The sequence below is a fragment of the Equus quagga genome, chromosome 4, assembly GCF_021613505.1.
Source record: "Equus quagga isolate Etosha38 chromosome 4, UCLA_HA_Equagga_1.0, whole genome shotgun sequence".
NCBI classification, from domain to species: Eukaryota; Metazoa; Chordata; class Mammalia; order Perissodactyla; family Equidae; genus Equus; species Equus quagga.
The window spans coordinates 21,209,794-21,228,618 of record NC_060270.1 but is presented as its reverse complement, the minus strand read 5'-3'; the positions used below and the strand labels follow the sequence as shown (position 1 = coordinate 21,228,618).

At 41.4% G+C, this 18,825-nt stretch overlaps 1 protein-coding gene across 4 annotated transcripts in view; it reads left to right on the top strand.

Moving 5' to 3' along the window:
* The first annotated feature begins 14,227 nt into the window (after positions 1-14,227).
* The window catches only part of GSK3B (glycogen synthase kinase 3 beta), a 205,978-nt gene continuing 201,380 nt past the window's right edge, over positions 14,228-18,825 (top strand). For all 4 annotated transcript variants that reach the window (XM_046659775.1, XM_046659773.1, XM_046659774.1 and 1 more), the window contains exon 1: positions 14,228-14,358. In XM_046659775.1, the coding sequence (XP_046515731.1) occupies positions 14,271-14,358 (88 nt within the window). In that variant the 5' untranslated portion in view covers positions 14,228-14,270. The remainder of the gene's footprint in view (positions 14,359-18,825) is intronic.

The window sequence follows — 18,825 nt, the reverse complement described above, 5'->3', positions numbered from 1 at the left end:
ATGGTGGCGTGAAAGTTAGATCAATCTGACAAGTGTGCAGGATGCACTCGAGTGGATTTAGGGATGTCACACATACACAGTAATAGCAAAGTCAGGGCAAACATCTCTTCACTACTTTTCCCTCCCAGAATGGAAGAGATTCTACTCTAGTCTTATTGAAAAGAGCAAATTAAATGAAAACTATAATCCTAAGGAAAAATTCAGGGCTGAACTTTTCGTTATCTTCCAACAATCGTCCTCACCCCCGTCCCCTACGTGAATACAGGCATTTAAAGTTTTCAAACAGTTTTCACAGGTGCTGTCTCATTTCATCCCTTCAAAAACCGAGTATTTTCCAACAACAGAAGAAGTAAGACCAAGAAGCAACTAATCACAGACTCTTTTTGGCAACCTGGCTACATTAACATTTCGTTATGGAAAGGTTTGCTCAGCTGATGGCTACTCAGAGCAGGTACTCTTGGGCCGTAAGCCATGAGTGATGAAGCATGGAATCCACCTCCTGAGGTCAGCTGACTGGCAAGTGGATCCCTGACCTCCTGGACATCCTCAAGAGTGTACATTGGCTCAGTTATGCTGCCCAACCTTTTGGGAGATGAGACTGCCTCCCACAGCAAAGTGCTTTTCAGGACCATTATCCTCTTATCTGAAGGTAGACTGGGCACCTGTCATATGGTAGCAATCCATAGGCAAGGAAATAGGTTTCATTTTTTATTTTATTTATTTATTTATCTTTGAGGAAGACATGAGCTAACTACTGCCAATCCTCCTCTTTTTGCTGAGGAAGCCGGGCCCTGAGCTAACATCCATGCCCATCTTCCCCTGCTTTATACGTGGGACGCCTACCACAACATGGCTTTTGCCAAGCGGTGCCATGTCCACAACCAGGATCCGAACCGGCAAACCCCGGGCTGCTGAGAAGCCCAATGTGCGCACTTCACCGCTGCGCCACAGGGCCGGCCCCGGAAATAAGTTTCAAATGACCCGATAATTCCCATTGATAGGTAATGCCTACTTACCATGCTGTGTTGATTGACAAGGACCCTGAAACTGAGTTTTCTATTATCCATGTCTTCCATGGGTACAGAAATGGAATAAATGGTGCCATGGGTCGGCTATGCCTACCCTATGCCTTAGCACTTAGGGCCTAAAACTCCCACCCAAGGATTTACCCTTACTGTGGTTTCTGATGTGCCAGGTCGTTAAGTTGGTGCCATGCGCAGGTACTACTACGTATTTTGCTTTCAGCACAGTCTTCAGCAGGTCTCTCATCAACTGTCTGGAAGGTCATCTCTAATACCCTCTGCTGTCTGGGTTATGTGAGGCTCCTTTGCTATCCACGATGGAGTTTGATATTTTTGGCAAATCGTCATTTGGCTGTCAGCATAGTATGCATCCTCTTCCTAAAGCAAGATAATCCTACTTTTGGCAGGGAACAGTTGTTTCTTTCAGAAGCATCATGAGGCCTCCTTCATAAGTTGTCATTTGGATGCCAGTAGGTTATGGTCTCAACATTAAAGTTCAAGGCAAGGGACCAGTCTTCTAAATGGGCACCTGGCAAAAGCACTGAAGTTTGTCCCTAGATTCACTAGGTCCTGGGCCACTTTCCAAAGGAAAAAATATCTATTAGATAGCTTGACGAGGCTTCAAACAGTCTCTAAAATTTGCAACTTTTGACTCACTCGCTTTGGAGATAGCTTTTACTGTGTCTTTGCCAAAATTCTATACGTTACCACTCCCTGCAAAAGTACAAAATATCAATGTGGATTATGTTTATACTTTTTTCACGAGGGAGATTCCAAACTACTGCTCATTTTTTTGAGGAAGATTACCCCTGAGCTAACATCTGCTGCCAGTCCTCCTCTTTTTGCTGAGGAAGATTGGCCCTGAGCCAACATCCGTGCCCATCTTCCTCTACTTTATGTGTGGGACGCCTGCCACAGCATGGCTTGATAAGCGGTGCACAGGTCTGCACCCAGGATCCAAACGAGCGAACCCTGGGCCTCTGAAGCAGAGCGTGCAAACTCAACCACCGCACCACCTGGCCGGCTCCTAGTGCTCAATTTTTAATTGTATCAGCAAGTAATGCAAATCTTAACTTAGAAGAATACATGTCTCTGTGCCAGCTCTTGGCTTCCAGAGTGATCATCACAGTGACCTCAGGTTGCTCCTCTAAGACGCTCTTGGCATCAGGACAATGGCTGTTTTGCCTCCAAGATAAACATTAATATCTCCATATCTTCTAATACCTTTAATGCCTGATTTCCTTAGCTTAATTATTCTTTTATCTATTCAAAATTACTCTGCAACCTCACCTCCCCTTCATAATTCTGATTCTACATAGTTACAGAGGACTTTAATGACTTCATAATGATAAATACAATATCATTTTGCAGTCTGTAAAAAAATTGATATAATGGTCTACAGTTTACCTTCTTGAACCATTCTTTCTTCTGTTTTCGCCTCTTCTTCACAATCCTTAAAAGTGAGGGAGTCGACATCTCAACTCTCTGTTCTCTAATTCTGCTCAGTTTCTCAGGTGCTTCATTCGTCCTTACAGAGTTAGTGGCCAATTTCATGTGGATAATCTCTTGTTCTCTTAATGTAGCTCCAGATTTCTTTCTAGACAGTGGCCTTGCACCTCCTGCTGTTTTCTGTGTGTGGCAGATATCCTATTGAAATTTTTAAAATAAATAGCCTTAAAGTGGCCTGGGGTAACTGTAGTTTTGGTCTTCCCAGGGTGCTGTCCCAGCCCTTCATCTTTTTAAGTTTTTGTAATGGAATTCTTCTTTCTTATGGGGACGTTGCTCTATCCACAGGATTGGGTGTGCAAGATGGGTCTGGCCAGTAGAGTATTGCATTCCTTAGTTCAGCTATCCCCTGAACTCTTATATATATATATACATTGTCTCATTTTCTTGGTATTTATCGTATGCTACCTTGGACTAATAATGATCTTTTATAGTCATTCATCTATTCATTCACTCAACAAATATTTATTGAGGATCTTCAATATACCTAGCCTATGTCTTACCCCTTTCTAGTCAGATTAAAGATTATTAAGGGCAGTGATCATGTCTTATATACCTTTTTGATTCACTCTCATTGAGAACAATACTTTGTATATAATAGATATTCAGTGTTTGTTCACTAGTTAAATTCCAGTTGCTACCATACTTTAAATCTGGTGGGACTCTATATGTACATCTTTCCGTTAAAAAATCGCCAATTCATGTATCAGATGCCATGAACATTGTTCTTTACTCTAAGAGTATTGGTTTGCAAGGCATCTATTTATTTTCATGCAATTATTAAACACCAAGCACTACAACACCTAAAGGAAGTAAATAGGCCAATGAGAAAAAGAAGGTCCATGAAGAATTTTTAATTTTTTTTTTTTGAGGAAGATTAGCCCTGAGCTAACTACTGCCAATCCTCCTCTTTTTGCTGAGGAAGACTGGCCCTGAGCTAACATCTATGCCCATCTTCCTCTACTTTATACATGGGATGCCTACCACAACATGGCTTTTGCCAAGCGGTGCCATGTCAGCACCCAGGATCCGAACCAGCGAACCCCAGGACGCCAGGAAGCAGAACATGTGAACTTAACCGCTGTGCCACTGGGCTGATCCTCATTTTCTTAATTGCAATCATATTGCTCATTTTGCCAACATTTACTGAGTTTCTACTATGTGCATAGCATCAACTGAGGTCAAGAGAATCACTTTACCTTTCCATGTAATCCCATTTAATCAGGAAGAAAGTCAGGTATAAAGGCAAACCATGCGTATGTCCTCTTTTGGCAACTCCTGTTGATGATTCTCTTTTTCACTCGATGGTTTCTCTGGTGCTTAGAAGTACTTCATTTTAACTCCTCTCATGCTAGATTAAAAGCTTAACCTCCATAGAATAGTTTACTTAGAGTTCCAGCTGACTTGGCTCCATAAGAGATTTGTTTTTAATTCTAAAAGGGCCTGTACTCCTTTGACCTTGAAAATATTTTTAAAATGCAATTGAGCAGATCATGATAGGTTTTAAAACATATACGGCAGTTTTCTCAATTTACTGTAAGCAGATGTGTTCCCACCATATCTAGGACAATTCTGGGTAACCAGCAGACACAAATAAGCACTTCCTAGTGGAATCAGGATAGTCAATATTGTGTCTTTTCACATGTTTTCCAATAGAGACCAGCAAAATTCATGACATTTTTTGGAATCACAGCAAACACATTTAATGATTAAAAGGTAGAATAATTGGATCACTTTTGATAAGAAGGCTAAACGTGAAACCATATTCAAATTGTTAAGAAATGGTCAGAGAAAGTAGAAGAGTACTGATAGGAAGATGTGCTCAGCCATCTCAGACATGTTCATTCCTCAAAAAAAAAAAAAAAAAAAAATCAGAGCTAGTATATTCCTGAGACTCTTGAATGTTCCTAAAAGAGTAGTAAGGGTTATTTAGGGAAATATTGGCTAATTTTCCTAAATTATTATTTTTATCTTCAAGTACTGGACACTACTAATACATATACAATATGAGTTAGAAAGATAATAAACCATAGACATGATGAAATAATAATGAGTTTACAAAACTGAGCTATAAACCCTCTCCCATGAGAATCCTTTCTGGTCTAATATCTGGCACTTTCTACTACTGTCTGATCTGGATGTTACACAGGAACACACATTCCACGGGGCTCTGAGCATTCTCTCTCAGTCCTTTTCAGAATTCCATCCTACAGGGCACAGGAATGAAGTCAGAGAAATGATGCATCTTGATGGACACAATCCAAATGAAACTGTGGCTTGACTGAGGGAGACAGGCCCTCTCTGCATTCTGCAATTCCTTCTTGAATAATCCATGAAACTTAATTTTTTTTTCAAGTGTTTTTCCCCCTCTAAGTCAAGATATTCAAAGCCAAGAAACAGAATGCCAGTTTTCTTACAGTTTTTACATTCACTATGAACATGATATAAAGGCCTAAAGACTTTTGTTCTGTTCTGAGATGTGAGTCCTCTCTCCATATGAAGAAGAAAACATGACTGTTTCTGATTTACTGTTGGCTAAAGAATTCTTGAAGTATTTGTTCCAACTGAGAATTTCTCAGGCCTATTACTTTTTTTTTTTTTTAGGAACATTAGCCCTGAGCTAACATCCGCTGCCAATCCTCCTCTTTTTGTGGAGGAAGACTGGCCCTGTGCTAACATCCATGCCCATCTTACTCCACTTTATATGTGGGATGCCTACCACAGCATAGCTTAGCCAATCGGTGCCATGTCTGAACCAGCGAACCCCGGGCTGCCGAAGCAAAATGTGTGCTCTTAACTGCTGCACCATCGGGCCGGCCCCCATTTATTACATTTTAATGCACATAAAACAAGAATTTACTAGAATTTGTTGTAAAGAAGTATGCTTTAAGTCAAAGTAGTCAATCAATACATACTGTTTTCAATTCATGTGCATTCATTTATTCAATTCAACATGAAAATATTTACACTCATTTAAGAAAGCTCTTTTCAAAAAATGTGAATAGAAATGAAGTAAAAAATGGGCCAGCCCTGATGCTCTAGTGGTTAAAGTTCGGCACACTCCACTTTGGTGGCCTGGGTTTGCAGCTGAGGTCTCCCCACTGAGGAACCATACCACTCGTCTGTCAATAGCCATGCTGTGGCAGTGGCTCACATAAAAGAACTAGAAGGACTTACAACTAGGATATACGGCTACATGCTGGGGCTTTGGGTAGGAGAAAAAAAAGAGAGAGAGAAAGATTGGCAACAAATGTTAGCTCAGGGTGACTCTTTCCCAGTAAAAAAAAAAAAAAGACCCTTTTGAAAAAAGAAAAGAAATGGAGTAAAAAGTGAAATTGAAACAGTTCAAAATAATCTAATCTGTAATACTATATTAAGCACATTATTACACCCTCTTAGGAGCAAAAATGTGACAAGCATAAAAAACTAACAGGATTCATCAAGGGTTTGTTTTCCTCTTAGATAGTCTGATCCTTTAGATGTTAAAATTAGAGTATATGATCTGTCAAAGGCTTGATATGCCACTTTGAAAACAACCAGAGTCCACTTCATAGTGGCAATGTTTCAAACACTGTCCTTCTTATTTTTGGATAGTCATTCATTATTTTCCCATTTGGGCACATCTCTGGTTATAAGAAGCATGACCAAGTAGGCTGTGTCTTGTTATCCTGGGCACATTTTCAGCAACAGGAAAAACCACACAGTGTGTTACCTCAGAGGCTTTCCTACAGTGACAATGTCTTACATCTGCTAAAATACCTACCATAATCCTCCTTGTCTGCAAGACAAAGCCCAGATTTCTTGGTGTAACATTCAAAGCTCTGTTAAATCTGGCCCCAAACTACCTTTTAAACCCTATCTCCCATTAGTCTCTCTATCAGTTCTAGCCAAACTCGTTTTCCTGAAGTCAGATGAACAGACTCATGCTGTCCCTAATTGCTCTGACAGCTCCACTCACTGAAGAGTTTACTAAGAGAGTTTGTCTGACGGACTGGAAATGAAGTGGTGGAAAATAATTTATTTCCTCTCTCCTTTCTTCATCTCCAAATCCTACTTCTCATCCTTTAAGATCCACTTCAGATTGAAGTGTCCTCCATCCAACTATTATAAATAGGACAGCATGAGCAATTCATTTGAGCATATGAGTAACAATCATATTAGCAAATTATATTCTGCCTCACAACTTTTTTATGGATTCAAAATGTGATTTAAAATAATTAGCTAACTTTTCATGCGGTCACTTCCCCAGAGGGTAAGCTCCCCAAGGGCAGAGAGCCACTCAGGTGGCTCATGTCCTTCTTTGTATCATGTGCCTAGAAGATGTCTTGCATATAGTCTGTACTCAATAAATATTGGCTAGTTTTATTAATTTAACTCATATTACAAAGGTTCATCAGTAAAAATGTTAGTGTTGGAAAGCTTTGCTGAGAAATTTGGAGTGTTTGTTAAGAATTCCATGTAATCAGAGGCTGAGGAATATGTGAATCACAGTGAAGAGATGATTTATTTTGGAACCAATTTCCTTTAAAACCAAAGAGAAATTTATTGTAAAAATATTAAATGAAAACAAAGTGAATATTCTCATCTACAACTAAACATGCCAGTATATTAACCAAATTATTCTAATTTCTGTCTTCCTTTTCAACTTTGATCCAAATGTACAAATATTTTGCAGAATTGGAAATACAGTTAATATACAATCTGAAGTTCTATATTTTTCAATTAGTATTGTTTCTGAGTTATTAGTCTTCGTATTTATTAATTTTACTTGTTGCACAATATGGACTTAATATAACAATTTACTTAACTATACCTCTACTATCTGATACTGTTTTCCTTTATTTTCTCTAGGTCCAGATCTTATATACTACATAATTTCATAATACCTCCAGCTCTCTGAATATCTTTTTACATACATTTTTGCCATTGCATAACCTCTTTTCTTCGCCTAGAATGTTCTTCCCTTTACCCATCTGGAAAACTAATCTTTGTTTAAAATAGTTGTCTACAAATGTTTTTGATCTTAAATCCTACTAGTAAAAAAATTTTTAATATCCAGCTCCAATATACTCTGAGTATTTATTTAGAAAACATACTCAAACTAGTATGACATGCATATATAAGGCATACACAGGAATAAAAAAGGACAAGAGGTATAGTAAGCACTATTTTAAAAATAATTTTTATTTTTATTATTTAAGGCCCCAGACTCATCTGTTCTCTCCCCCTCATCCCCCACAATTATTAACACTTCCCAGGTGCACAGTCTTTAAATGTTTGGTTCATTGTGGAGCCTTCACACTAGCATTAGCTACATCTCAATCATACGGAAACTTAGGGTAAGTTTTGACTTTAACAATAGTGGATGGTAACTTCATATTTCAAAAACTCTTCTTGATAATTTCAAAATTTTCAGGCCTACTTCTTGTCAAATTTGATTAGCTCAGTACTGTTTTTGCCTAGTTATGTGACTGATGAAGAGTTCCTTCCACGAGTAGAATACCAGCTTCGTCAGCTTCTGTTTGTCCACTCACTCTTGTACAGTTAGTAATATCTGTCATCTACACTTTATTTGCAGGAATCATTTTCAATCTGGGAGAGTCAATTTAGTTAAAAAATCAAATAATACGCCTGGAAATCCATTTAATTAAGCACAAGTAAACTGCCACATGTTGCTGAAAATTTAAAAAAGCAGCAGGGCATCTTGTATTCACAAACCCATCTAGGCTCTGGATTCGTCCCCTTCCTTTAGGATAATGGTATTGTGATATGTGACACCTCTTCCTGTGACAGGGGAACTGAGGAAGTCACCTGTGTCTACTAGTAAATAACCACTGGAGACATAACATCCTATGTTTTTAAGACAAGAATAGGTTCTAATAGTTCTCACACTCCAGCGGATCATCCTGTACAACCCCTGGGTAAATACACTCAACTCTGGAGACCACCGGTTTAAATACAACTTGGAAAATGACCTCTGGGACACTTCTCTTCCTCTGTGTTAGTCCACGCCTGCCCAGATGACATGGTGGTGGTGTCTGTTTACATGCCTCGACTCTACCCGAGCTCCTCTAAGAATGCAGCAAGACAGTAGTCATCTCTGAATGGCTTTTATTCATCTTTGTACTTCTGTATTCCTAAGGCCTGGTAGAGTGTCCTACAAAGAGATCAGGAGCTGAACAAATGCTCACTAAATGGATTTTACTGAAGTTTCTTTTGGATTGTTTCTTTGGAGAAATTCCCAGGGCTAGGGCACAAGAGTTAAGCTACAGTTTTGAAAACCACTTTTTAGCTGTGTAAACTTGAGAAAGTTACTTCTCTTCTGCCTTAGTTTTCTTACCAGTAAAACAGAGAAAAATTGCACCTACCATATAAGGGGTTATATGCTGCAAACACCTAGCCCAGCGCCTGGGACGAGTTAACTTTCATTATTGATCAAAGGGTGCAATTTTTAAAATGGCTCTTGATATTACTGCCAAAGTAACCTGCTGCTTTGATTTCTAGGAGAGCCAATAGGTCACTTCATTTCCCTTTCTTTGACATAAATTGACTCCTTTACATGGTATACTGAATGTCACTAATAGCCAATCTCTTTTGGGCATCAAAGCCTACCTAGGGAGGGCAAATTTCTCCTGGTGCTTCAAAGCTTAAAAGATGCCCCCATTCTTCTAATTCTTCTGCTCAGCCCTGAAATTGTCCCCTTGAATCTCTCTAAAAGTGCCTGTCTAGCTTCTGCTACTTACCTTTCCTGTTAGATTACTTTCCTGTGGAACATATATCAAAGTTATCAACAAAGGGTGCGTCTCTAAGTTTTAGTTATGTTAATTCCTAACCAAATTGAGCAATTTCACACTATTTCTTTTCTTTGGTTATTCCAGAGTCTTAGCTTTGTTTTGTTTTTTAAGAGTTTTGTTCCTTATGCACAGGTGGAAAATGAAGACAATACTGGAAAGCATGAAGACAATAAAGATCACCCAAAATGCCATCAAAATTACTATTTCCAAACACCTAGGTGTACGTGTGTAAGCACACACACACAGACATATAATTTTACATAAATGGGATAAACAATGTTACTTTTTGATGGAGGGCAGCGTGATCTAGTAGAAAGAGGCTGGATTCAAATAGACTCACACGTAAACCCCATTTCAGCTCTGCCATATACTAATTGGGTGACCTTGAATAATGTACCTATTGCTCATTTTTTCCTCCCATCTATTAAAAAAAGGGCTACTAATGCCTGTCTTTTGGGGTTTTGGGAAGGATTGAACAGGCATTCAATAAATGTAAATTTATTTTCCCTTTCTCTTAATCTTCACTTCAAACTTGATATCAGAGGGTTTTTCTAGGATTCATTACTAAACAACTTTTTCATCTCTTGTTATCTGACTGCAAGTATCTAGAGCAAAGAGACCATAACATATTAAATGTTGAAGACCAGCACCCAACAATATTTAGGCATTTAATATATGTTGGCCAAGTAAGTGAGGTCCTAGGAAGAGTTTGCTTATGGACTTCTGTTTGGAATGGTTGACTCTGAGTTCATTTAAATAAAGTGCATCTCATATCCTATTTGCTATCTTCATCATTAAACCCGTCCATATTTTCTTCTAGTTTCAGTTAAAAATGCAACTAAGTGATTTTGAGCAAGTCATTCAATTACTCTAGTGTGGTTTCCTCATTCGTAAAAACAGAATAGTTTCATAATAGTACTTCCTAAACTTCATAAACATAATAGCATGTCCCAAGTGCAAAGTGCTATACAAATGCTTGTTATTACTCCAGAAGCCAGTTCATTGTGCATTTTAATTTATAACTGTTATTTTTTGGACACACTCATCAACCTTTTTTTTCCCCCATTACACTGCTTATTTGTTCTGTACCACCCAGCTTTCCTATATTTCTCTTTTTCTAATCCTTTTGTTTACTGTTGCTGTGGCTCAGAATCACTGATCTCTGCTAGGGACCATCTGATGAGCCCTGGAGGAAACCAAATTGTTATAAACTAAACTAGGGGATACGTTCACAACCAGGCACACACAGTTCAAGACATAAAGCTAAGACTTTAAGATAAAGCAAGATGTACCAGGAGAGGTGCGGACTGTGTTTGAGAGAGAAGTATGGAGTAGAGGCTAAGAACAGGGGATCTGAATCCTGACTCGGCTACTTCAGTTCTGTACTTTCTCATAAACTCTTCCCTCCTTAAGTCCTACTTCTAGACTGAAATACCTTTTTTTCCCTGTAAAATTTCCCCATCTTGGTCAGATTGTTTTTTAAACAGCATCAGTTCAAAATATTTGAAGGCAGTAACAGTAAAGTTACTAATCATAACCTTAAGGTAGACTATTTTTGTACTTTATTATATAGAAAAGAATAACTATGCTTCCAATTTGTATAACCTAAACATTTGTCATTTACCTGCTGGTGTAACTGGGAGTAGGGATGAGGGGTAAAGAGGAAGGCAGGATTTAAAGCTTTGCCTCATAGCATTTTAGGAACTAGTGGCAAAGGTCCTCCATAATAGTTCACATGGAGAGCCGACATTCATCTAAGAAAGTTGCCAGGCACTGAGTTTGCTTTTAGCATCATTTTTTACTCTCCTGCATGACATCCAGAGACCTTAAGTTCTCTCTTAATTGCAAAGAACAAGAGCCTCCACTGCTCTTGGGCTATAAAACCTATGCTTAGGCTTGAGATGACAAATTAATTGCATGTTGGCCACATTTACCCCAGGATGTTTTGCTTGGCCTGCAGGGTTCTGAAACATTGGTTGCCAACACTTAAAAATCAAGAGATTTCACACAAAAATCCAGCTTTAGAGTTTCTCTTAGGGGGAAAAAACCACAGACTATCTCAGAACACTGGACCACATTCCTGAGGGCAGCAATCTGCTAGAGCTGAACAGCTGCTCCCTTCAGTTACAGCACGGACACTCCGCTTTGCCACATTGCGTAGCATTCTCCATTGTCTTACACCAAGCCCGGTTTACTCATTTGCTTTACTTTTCTGGCGCCTGCAGACGTTTGACTCCGTAAACCCTATCTACACCTTTCCTGTCTCCTATGCAGCTTACTTTCTTCTATCCCAAGCCCCTCATCAGTTTTTCAAAGCAATAGTTAAGTAATCTGATCAACTATGGGTAATTTTACGTGTGCTTTCTGGAGATCGTGTCTTAACAGGAAGGGATGCCTCTGCAGGTGCAAATCACAGGCACCCCGGGATTACAAGCAGGATGGCAACTGTCCAGTCTACTTTTTCTGCCTCCTGACGCAGCTGTACTTCAGTCCTCAGGCAAACCAGAAGCACTGGTTCTCTGCAGAACAATGAACACTGGCCTCTATGTGACACCTACTTAAACGGTACTTTTATAGATCGCCCTAGTTCCAAAGGACCAAAGTCTCCGAAGGGCTCTTCCGATTCCGTTTCCTCGGAGGTTTCAGGATATCCGGCCTGACGGCATTTCCCCTCACCTGCTTTCGGGCCCGTTTTGCTGGGCAGTCGCGCCGCAGTAGCGCGCGCATCCAGCATGAGCTCATCTCTCAGGGGCGTTTCCAGAAGGCCGGCCTGGCCGCGCGCACCAGGCGCAGGCGGCCTCCCTCTCCTAACGGCCCCGCGGCCGCCCAGAGGCTCTGCCTCTCTGGAAGCTTTATCCCCACTCTAGCGCCTGAGAATCGCCCCCGGGTCCACCTGGCCCTCTCGGGGAAGACGCGCTATCCCGGGCGGAGAGGGGTAGCCGCCCCCGCCGAGAGCCTCCGTGGGAGGGGAGAGCCCCTAACCCTCGCTCGCTCGAGCGCTCCGGGCCAGCCTCGCCGACCGCAGCGGTTTCGGACCGGCTGTGCTGGGGGCCCGCGCTCCCCGTCTGCGGCTTCCACACCAGCTGGGAACAGCCGCAGGCCACTCCGTCAGACCGTCCGCCCCGACCCCGGCCGAGCGGCGCCCTTCTCGTGGGCCCGCCGCCGGAGACCGGAGGCCAATCACACTGCAGCAAGGTCTTGCGATTGGACGGCAGTGAGTGCCGATTGGCTACCGCCACGGGTTTCGGCCTCCCTCCCCTTCCCTTTTGCCCCCGCTCCAGATTCGAAGGTTCAGGCCAATGAGCAGGCACTTTATAGACCCCCTCCCTTCGCTTTCTTCTTCTCCCCACCTCGGCGAGGGAGGAGACGTTCTGACTGGCCAGGCTGTCCTCGGAAGCCCCCTTCTCTCCACCAATCAGCGAGGGAGGTACACTCCCAGAGGAGTTTTCGGCCAATTACAAAGCGGCCGCGGCGCTCAGCCGTGCTGTTTCACCAGTAACTCTGGGTTTCACCGTCCTTTAACTCTTCAAGCTTTTTCCTGAGAGCCGGCGACTCTGATTGGCCACTGTTGCCATTGTCGAATTTTTCTTCTACCCAGCCACAGAACAAGGCGAACCAACCTTCTCGTTCGGCTACCTTCGGCATTTTCCGCTCTTTGGGCGTGGATTTCCAGCGACACTTTCTAATTGGTTCCTCAGGTCGATCGGCTTTTTCCGGGAGGAGCCGCAAACAAACGACGTCCGTGATTGGCTCCGCTCCGGCTTCGGCTTTCCAGCCGAAGCGGGCGGGCGCGGGGCTCGGCCGGCAATTCCCAGACGCCTGTTACGCGGGCGGCGGGGCGCTGGGCGGTGTAAGGCTGGGTGGGGGAGGAAGGAGGCGGAGGCCGAGTAGGAGGGGGGAGGGGGAGTGGGGAAGAGCTAAGCGGCTGCGCAGACGGCGCTCCTCACACACAGCAGCCCCCGAACCGGGCGAATGCGGGCTTGTGCTGCCGCCGCCGCCGCCGCCGCCCGGGCCGAGTGACAAAGGAAGGAAGGAAGGAAGCGAGGAGGAGCCGGCCCCGCAGCCGCTGACAGGGCTCCGGGCTGGGGGCAAAGCGCGGACACTTCCTGAGCGGAGACCGAGCTGAGGCGAGGGGCGGGAGGGCGGCCGCGCTGGTGCCGTGGACGGGGGAGGGGGGCCCGAGGGACGGAAGCGGTTGCCGGGTTCCCATGTCCCCGGCGTATGGGGAGCAGTCGAGGAGCCGCTGCCTGGGATCTGAAGGGAGCTGCCTCCGCCACCGCCGCCGCCATGGCCGCTGGATCCAGCCGCCGCCTGCAGCTGCTCCTGGCGCAATGAGGAGAGGAGCCGCCGCCACCGCCCGCCTCTGACTGCCTCGCGACTCCGCCGCCTTCCAGTTCGCCGGGCCCCCGCCGGATCCCGCCGCTGCCGGAGCCGCAGCGCTTCCCGTCGCATCTCCGAGCCACCCCCTCCCTCTCCCTCCCTCCTTCCCATCCCCCCTCTTTTCAAGCGTGAGACTCGTGATCCTTCCGCCGCTTCTCTTCTTCATTGACTCGGAAAAAAAATCCCGAGGAAAATATAATATTCAAAGTACTTATTTTCAATCAAGTATTTGTCCCCGTTTCACGTGATTTTTTTTTTTTTTTTTAGGGTTCCCTACCCCCTTTTCTCCCCTCCAAGGAAAGGGAGGGGAAAGAATTGTATTTTTTTTCCCAGCCCCAAATCATCTGTATGTTCCGTATCCGTACTGATCTGTCTTGAAGGAGAAATACATCGCTCGTTTTTTTATAGCTATACAAAAGGAGTGAAAAGCCAAGCGGACGAAGTCTTTTTCTTTTTCTTGTGGGAGAACTTAATGCTGCATTTATCATTAACCTAACACCCCAACACAAAACAAAAGGAAGAAAAGGAGGAAGGAAGGAAAAGAAGGTGATTCGGGAAGAGAGTGATCATGTCAGGGCGGCCCAGAACCACCTCCTTTGCGGAGAGCTGCAAGCCAGTGCAGCAGCCTTCAGCTTTTGGCAGCATGAAAGTTAGCAGTGAGTATTGATTTTATTTTATACCCCTTCTTCACCTCACCCTTAAAATAAGAAACCTTGACATACCAGGATCTTAAAATCTTAACTCTCCTGATAGAAACCGTCAGAGGTAATGGAAAAGGGCAAAAACCTGTCTTCAGTCAAGGATGAGGCAGCTCCCTCTGTTCTCCTCCCATACCCCCCTCCCGCGGTCTCATTAACCTTGGGTGGAGAGAATATGATTTTTACTCGGATGATTTGATTTGAAACACTTCTTATACTTTTCTTGCTCTTGGTAGTCAGCTTTGTTGAGTGCTTGAGTATTTCCATGTTAAAATAGTGATGAAAGTGTTTACTTGCTCGTTCTGCATGAAGAGAAGGACAAGATTCATAAACCATTATGTGCATTGGCAGAGTCTGTGTCTTTTGGAATGAGGGATATTTTAGTTAGCTCAGGTCTCTGGGCTTATCATAGTTTTGTACACTGATTAGAGAGCCTTAATGTCACAGGCTCCTAACATTTCTTTCTTGCTTGTGTGACTCTTGAAAGTATTTGTTCTCTATCCGGAGATGAACTTGCTCAGTAACCAGCATTGACGTTTGGAGGCGAGCATTGATTCCTGCCTTAGAAGGGGCGGGTGGGAGCTGATAGGTGCCCCGTAGCGGGAGTATGTCTGCACGCATTGGTTTAAATTGGATAAGTAGTTTAATATGTTCTCTCTTAACCGTCCTGTTTTGACACTACCGATCTACTAGTATATAATTTATGTTTAATCAAAAGGTAACTTGGAACTAGGTCCAAGTTCTGATTGAGGTTTGTATTGTCATGTTGCCAAATTCTAAGTAGAAATGTTAATTGTCACTGATTTCGTCATTTAAGTTCAATTTTGGGGTGCCATTGCATTCAGTACTTGTTAAATGATAGAGAATTCGGGAGTCCCTTCTTAGGACTATTTAAAATTCTCTTGTGTTGGTTTCTTGTCATATTTAGATAAAACAGTGGATTTAGTTAGAAGAATATGGATTTAGACCTTTCCGGCATGGGTTTTGCAGAAGACTGTGGTCCTGGATATAATAGGGATGTTTGGGCTGTGTTCAGGGTTGTTGCTAGACTGTATTCTTGTCCCAGATTTGTGCTGAAAAGTCTGTGTTCTTGAGATGTTTAGTATACTAAGTATCCGATATTCTAATGTATCTTTGTGGATATGTTTATGTGATATTTAATTTAGCTTATTTAAACATGCTTCCAGAATTTGACAAAAATATATTGTTTTCTTATTCCTTGAGAAAGGGGCATGATGAGGGCAAAGGAGACTATTTTGTTGTCTAGGAGAAAGAGAAGTGAACAACTGAGATTAAAAAAAAGTATATGCTGTTGTATGAGATTGATTATATCCTTAAGCAACGTAAATGATCACTTTTAACTGAATTTAGGATTTCAATTCATGTTGGCTTTTGGAACTTGCTTGAAACAGGGTAATCTAAGGTAATAGCTGAATGGGAGATTATTTTTGAAAGTTAATTTTTTTTGGTGACTAGCTGGTACAGAATGCAGAGTATGTGAAGAGAGAAGCTGACGATGCGTCTTTCAGAGAAGGGTCAAGCTTTCTAAGCACTTCATGGGGTCATTTGAAAGGAATATTTTAAAATTCAGGGGTAATTTTCAGCTATGATGAAGCAAATCTTATAATAGCTACTTAAGAGCCTCTTGTGGCACTGGAGTGTTTGTGTGTTTTTCTTCTTGGTAATATAGTTTAAAAACCACTCAAAGTCAATTTTAGGTAATTAATTTGTTAGATCTGTTTCAGAGCACCAAATAGAATAGCTTATAATGTTAAATTTTGGACTTTTCATTTTGTTTCCATGATTTTCTTTGAAAATGACGCCTTAATTCTCGATAGTGTGAATGTTGACTGAGGATGGGGTAACTCCTGTAAAGTGTGTAGATTAAAATGTTTGATTTTCTATTAGCATATAGGTCTACATAACATTTAAAAAGTTGGAATTCAGTGCTAATTATGTGTTTTTGACAACCTTGACTTTAAGGACATTTTAAAAGAAAGGAGAATTGTTAAGCATTTGTTAGAGTGCTAGTGTTCTAAGGGACCCCTCTTCAAAACAGAGACACCTAAGAAATTATTGTCCTTGGTCTCAAAAGCTTATCATTTAGTTACAGACGTAGGTTATGGGACAAAATAGGAACACAATAGCATGGTGACTGCAAGATTATAAATACAGATAGAATGCTTTGTTCAGAGGGACAAAGAATAAAGGGATGAGGCAGATGGGCTGGAGGGGAAGTATGTTTTAAGACAGGTGTTAAAGGAGGCAGTAACTTGAATTGATAGAGAAGCATAAAGGATTCTTGATGAAAGGAATGAACAGAGGCACAGAGATGGTGATTTTTGTCTGACAGGTAGATGGTTTTCGTGTTTACCAAGCAAGTTGGTAAATCTGAATTAAAGGGGCCTGAATAGGGAAATAAGAAGATGGAATTTGAGAAATGTGTTAATGTTACTGGAGAGCAGAGGGGGCCTATGAGTTTGATTGAGGTTGAAGAGAGGTTGGAATTTACTGTAGGTTGCTGAGCAAGATATTTGAAGATTATTTGGATAGCTGGGTTGATGGATTAGAATGGAGACGTTCGAGCCCTTTTGGGGAGATAGTAGGGTATGTTGTGAGTCATGAGCAAATATAAAGTAAAATGTGAAAATGGGATGAAAAGAACACATTTTGAGAGAGTGTGTGAATGAAGAACTGGCAGGACTTAGGTTTGGATTGAAGGGGAATATTTGGGAAGGAGTCAGGAGTTAAAAATAAATTCTGATGTTATTGGTCTGGAAGACTTGACCGCCGAGTTATATTGTTGATTGTAATGGGAAAGTTGAGAAAGTGCTGAGATGAGAGGGTAGATGAGTTCAGTTTTTAAAAATTTAATGTACAATAGGTTCCCTTGAAATTCAGCGGGCAGCTCTTGCTTACTGGCAATGATATTTAACTTTTCAGTCTATTAATTGCACAGTTTCTAATTTTTCTACACCTAAAAATGTCAGATTTATTTTTGGGAGAAGTAAACTAAGGGTTTTTATTTACATGCTTTCCATTAAAGTCTTAAAAAAGAAAGTAATTTTTTACGTAGATTCAAAAGCCTCACATTTGAAACCTAGTTATAATAGTTCAATGGTAATTTATATGAAAATATTTTTTGGACTAAACTGTGACTTAAAAATTTTGGATATTTTATATTGCCTTTAATTTTGGTACGTGCTTAAAATTTATTTTTCGTAAATAATGATTATTTTTAGGTAAACCTTTTGTTTAAAATAATGGTAATGATAATAATAGCAGCCTTCACTTGGTTTCTGAAAGCTCTAGCAGAAATTAAAAGTTGATTTTATCAGAATTATTTTTTGCCTTTTTTGTTGAGTTAAGCATTCATCTCAAGTTTAAATCAGTATATGTGAAATATTTCTGTTTGTTTCCTATGGTGGAACCAATGTTTCTTTTTTGTCCACATCCGGATTCAAGTGTTATTAAGTAAGAGTTAATAGCCATGCAGTTCCTGCTAAAGAATCATGTGATGTTTTACTCAAAATACAAAAAATAAGGGACTGTCTGTGGTGATTTGGGTTAAAATATTAGTAATCTTTTTGGTATGCTGTTGGCGAAAATTTAGTTAATTGCCTAGGTTTAATGCTTAAATATATGTTTTGGAAAGAGGAAAATAAGTCAGTGAGTATCACTTATTTCCTCATAGAAAACCTTTCTCGATCAAAGTTTTTTTTAATGAAGAGAGAATAATTAATACTGGTTGCATATTTTTGTGCAGTAGTTGTATGGAAGTTAAAACCAAAGAGTAGGTGGCAACTTAGAGTTCTTCTGTTCCCAGGGGACTTTAATCTCATCATGACGTCTAAAAACTAGGATATTAGAATTTAGCCAATTTCTAGGGCCCGGCCCTGTGGCTGAATGGTTAAGTTCGTGCGCTGTGCTTTGGTGGCCCAGGGTTTTGCCAGTTCGAATCCTGGGTGGGGACATGGCACCGCTCGTCAGGCTATGCTGAGGAGGCATCCCACATGCCACAACTAGAAGGACCCACAACTAAAAATGCACAACTATGTACCAGGGGGCTTTGGGAAGAAAAAGGAAAAATAAAATCTTAAAAAAAAAAAAGAATTTAGCTAATTTCTAGATTATCCATGTTATGTGGAAGAGAGCTCATGTGTGAGTGTGAAAACCAGAACCTTATTTTCGTTGTTTTCATTCCTTTCCCAACCAGACCTTTCCAGAGTTGTTAACACACTAAGACCTTCATAGAAGTATTGCATGCTCTCTTGTTGTTTATACCTGTAGAATGCTAACTGTAAAATGACCATAAGGCACAGGCACTAGGAAATAACTTGAAGGGAACCCAGAGATTCACAAATCAATTTATGCTGATTGGGAATTGCATTTAGAAAATGAGGTGACGTCTTCTCATTTCACTGG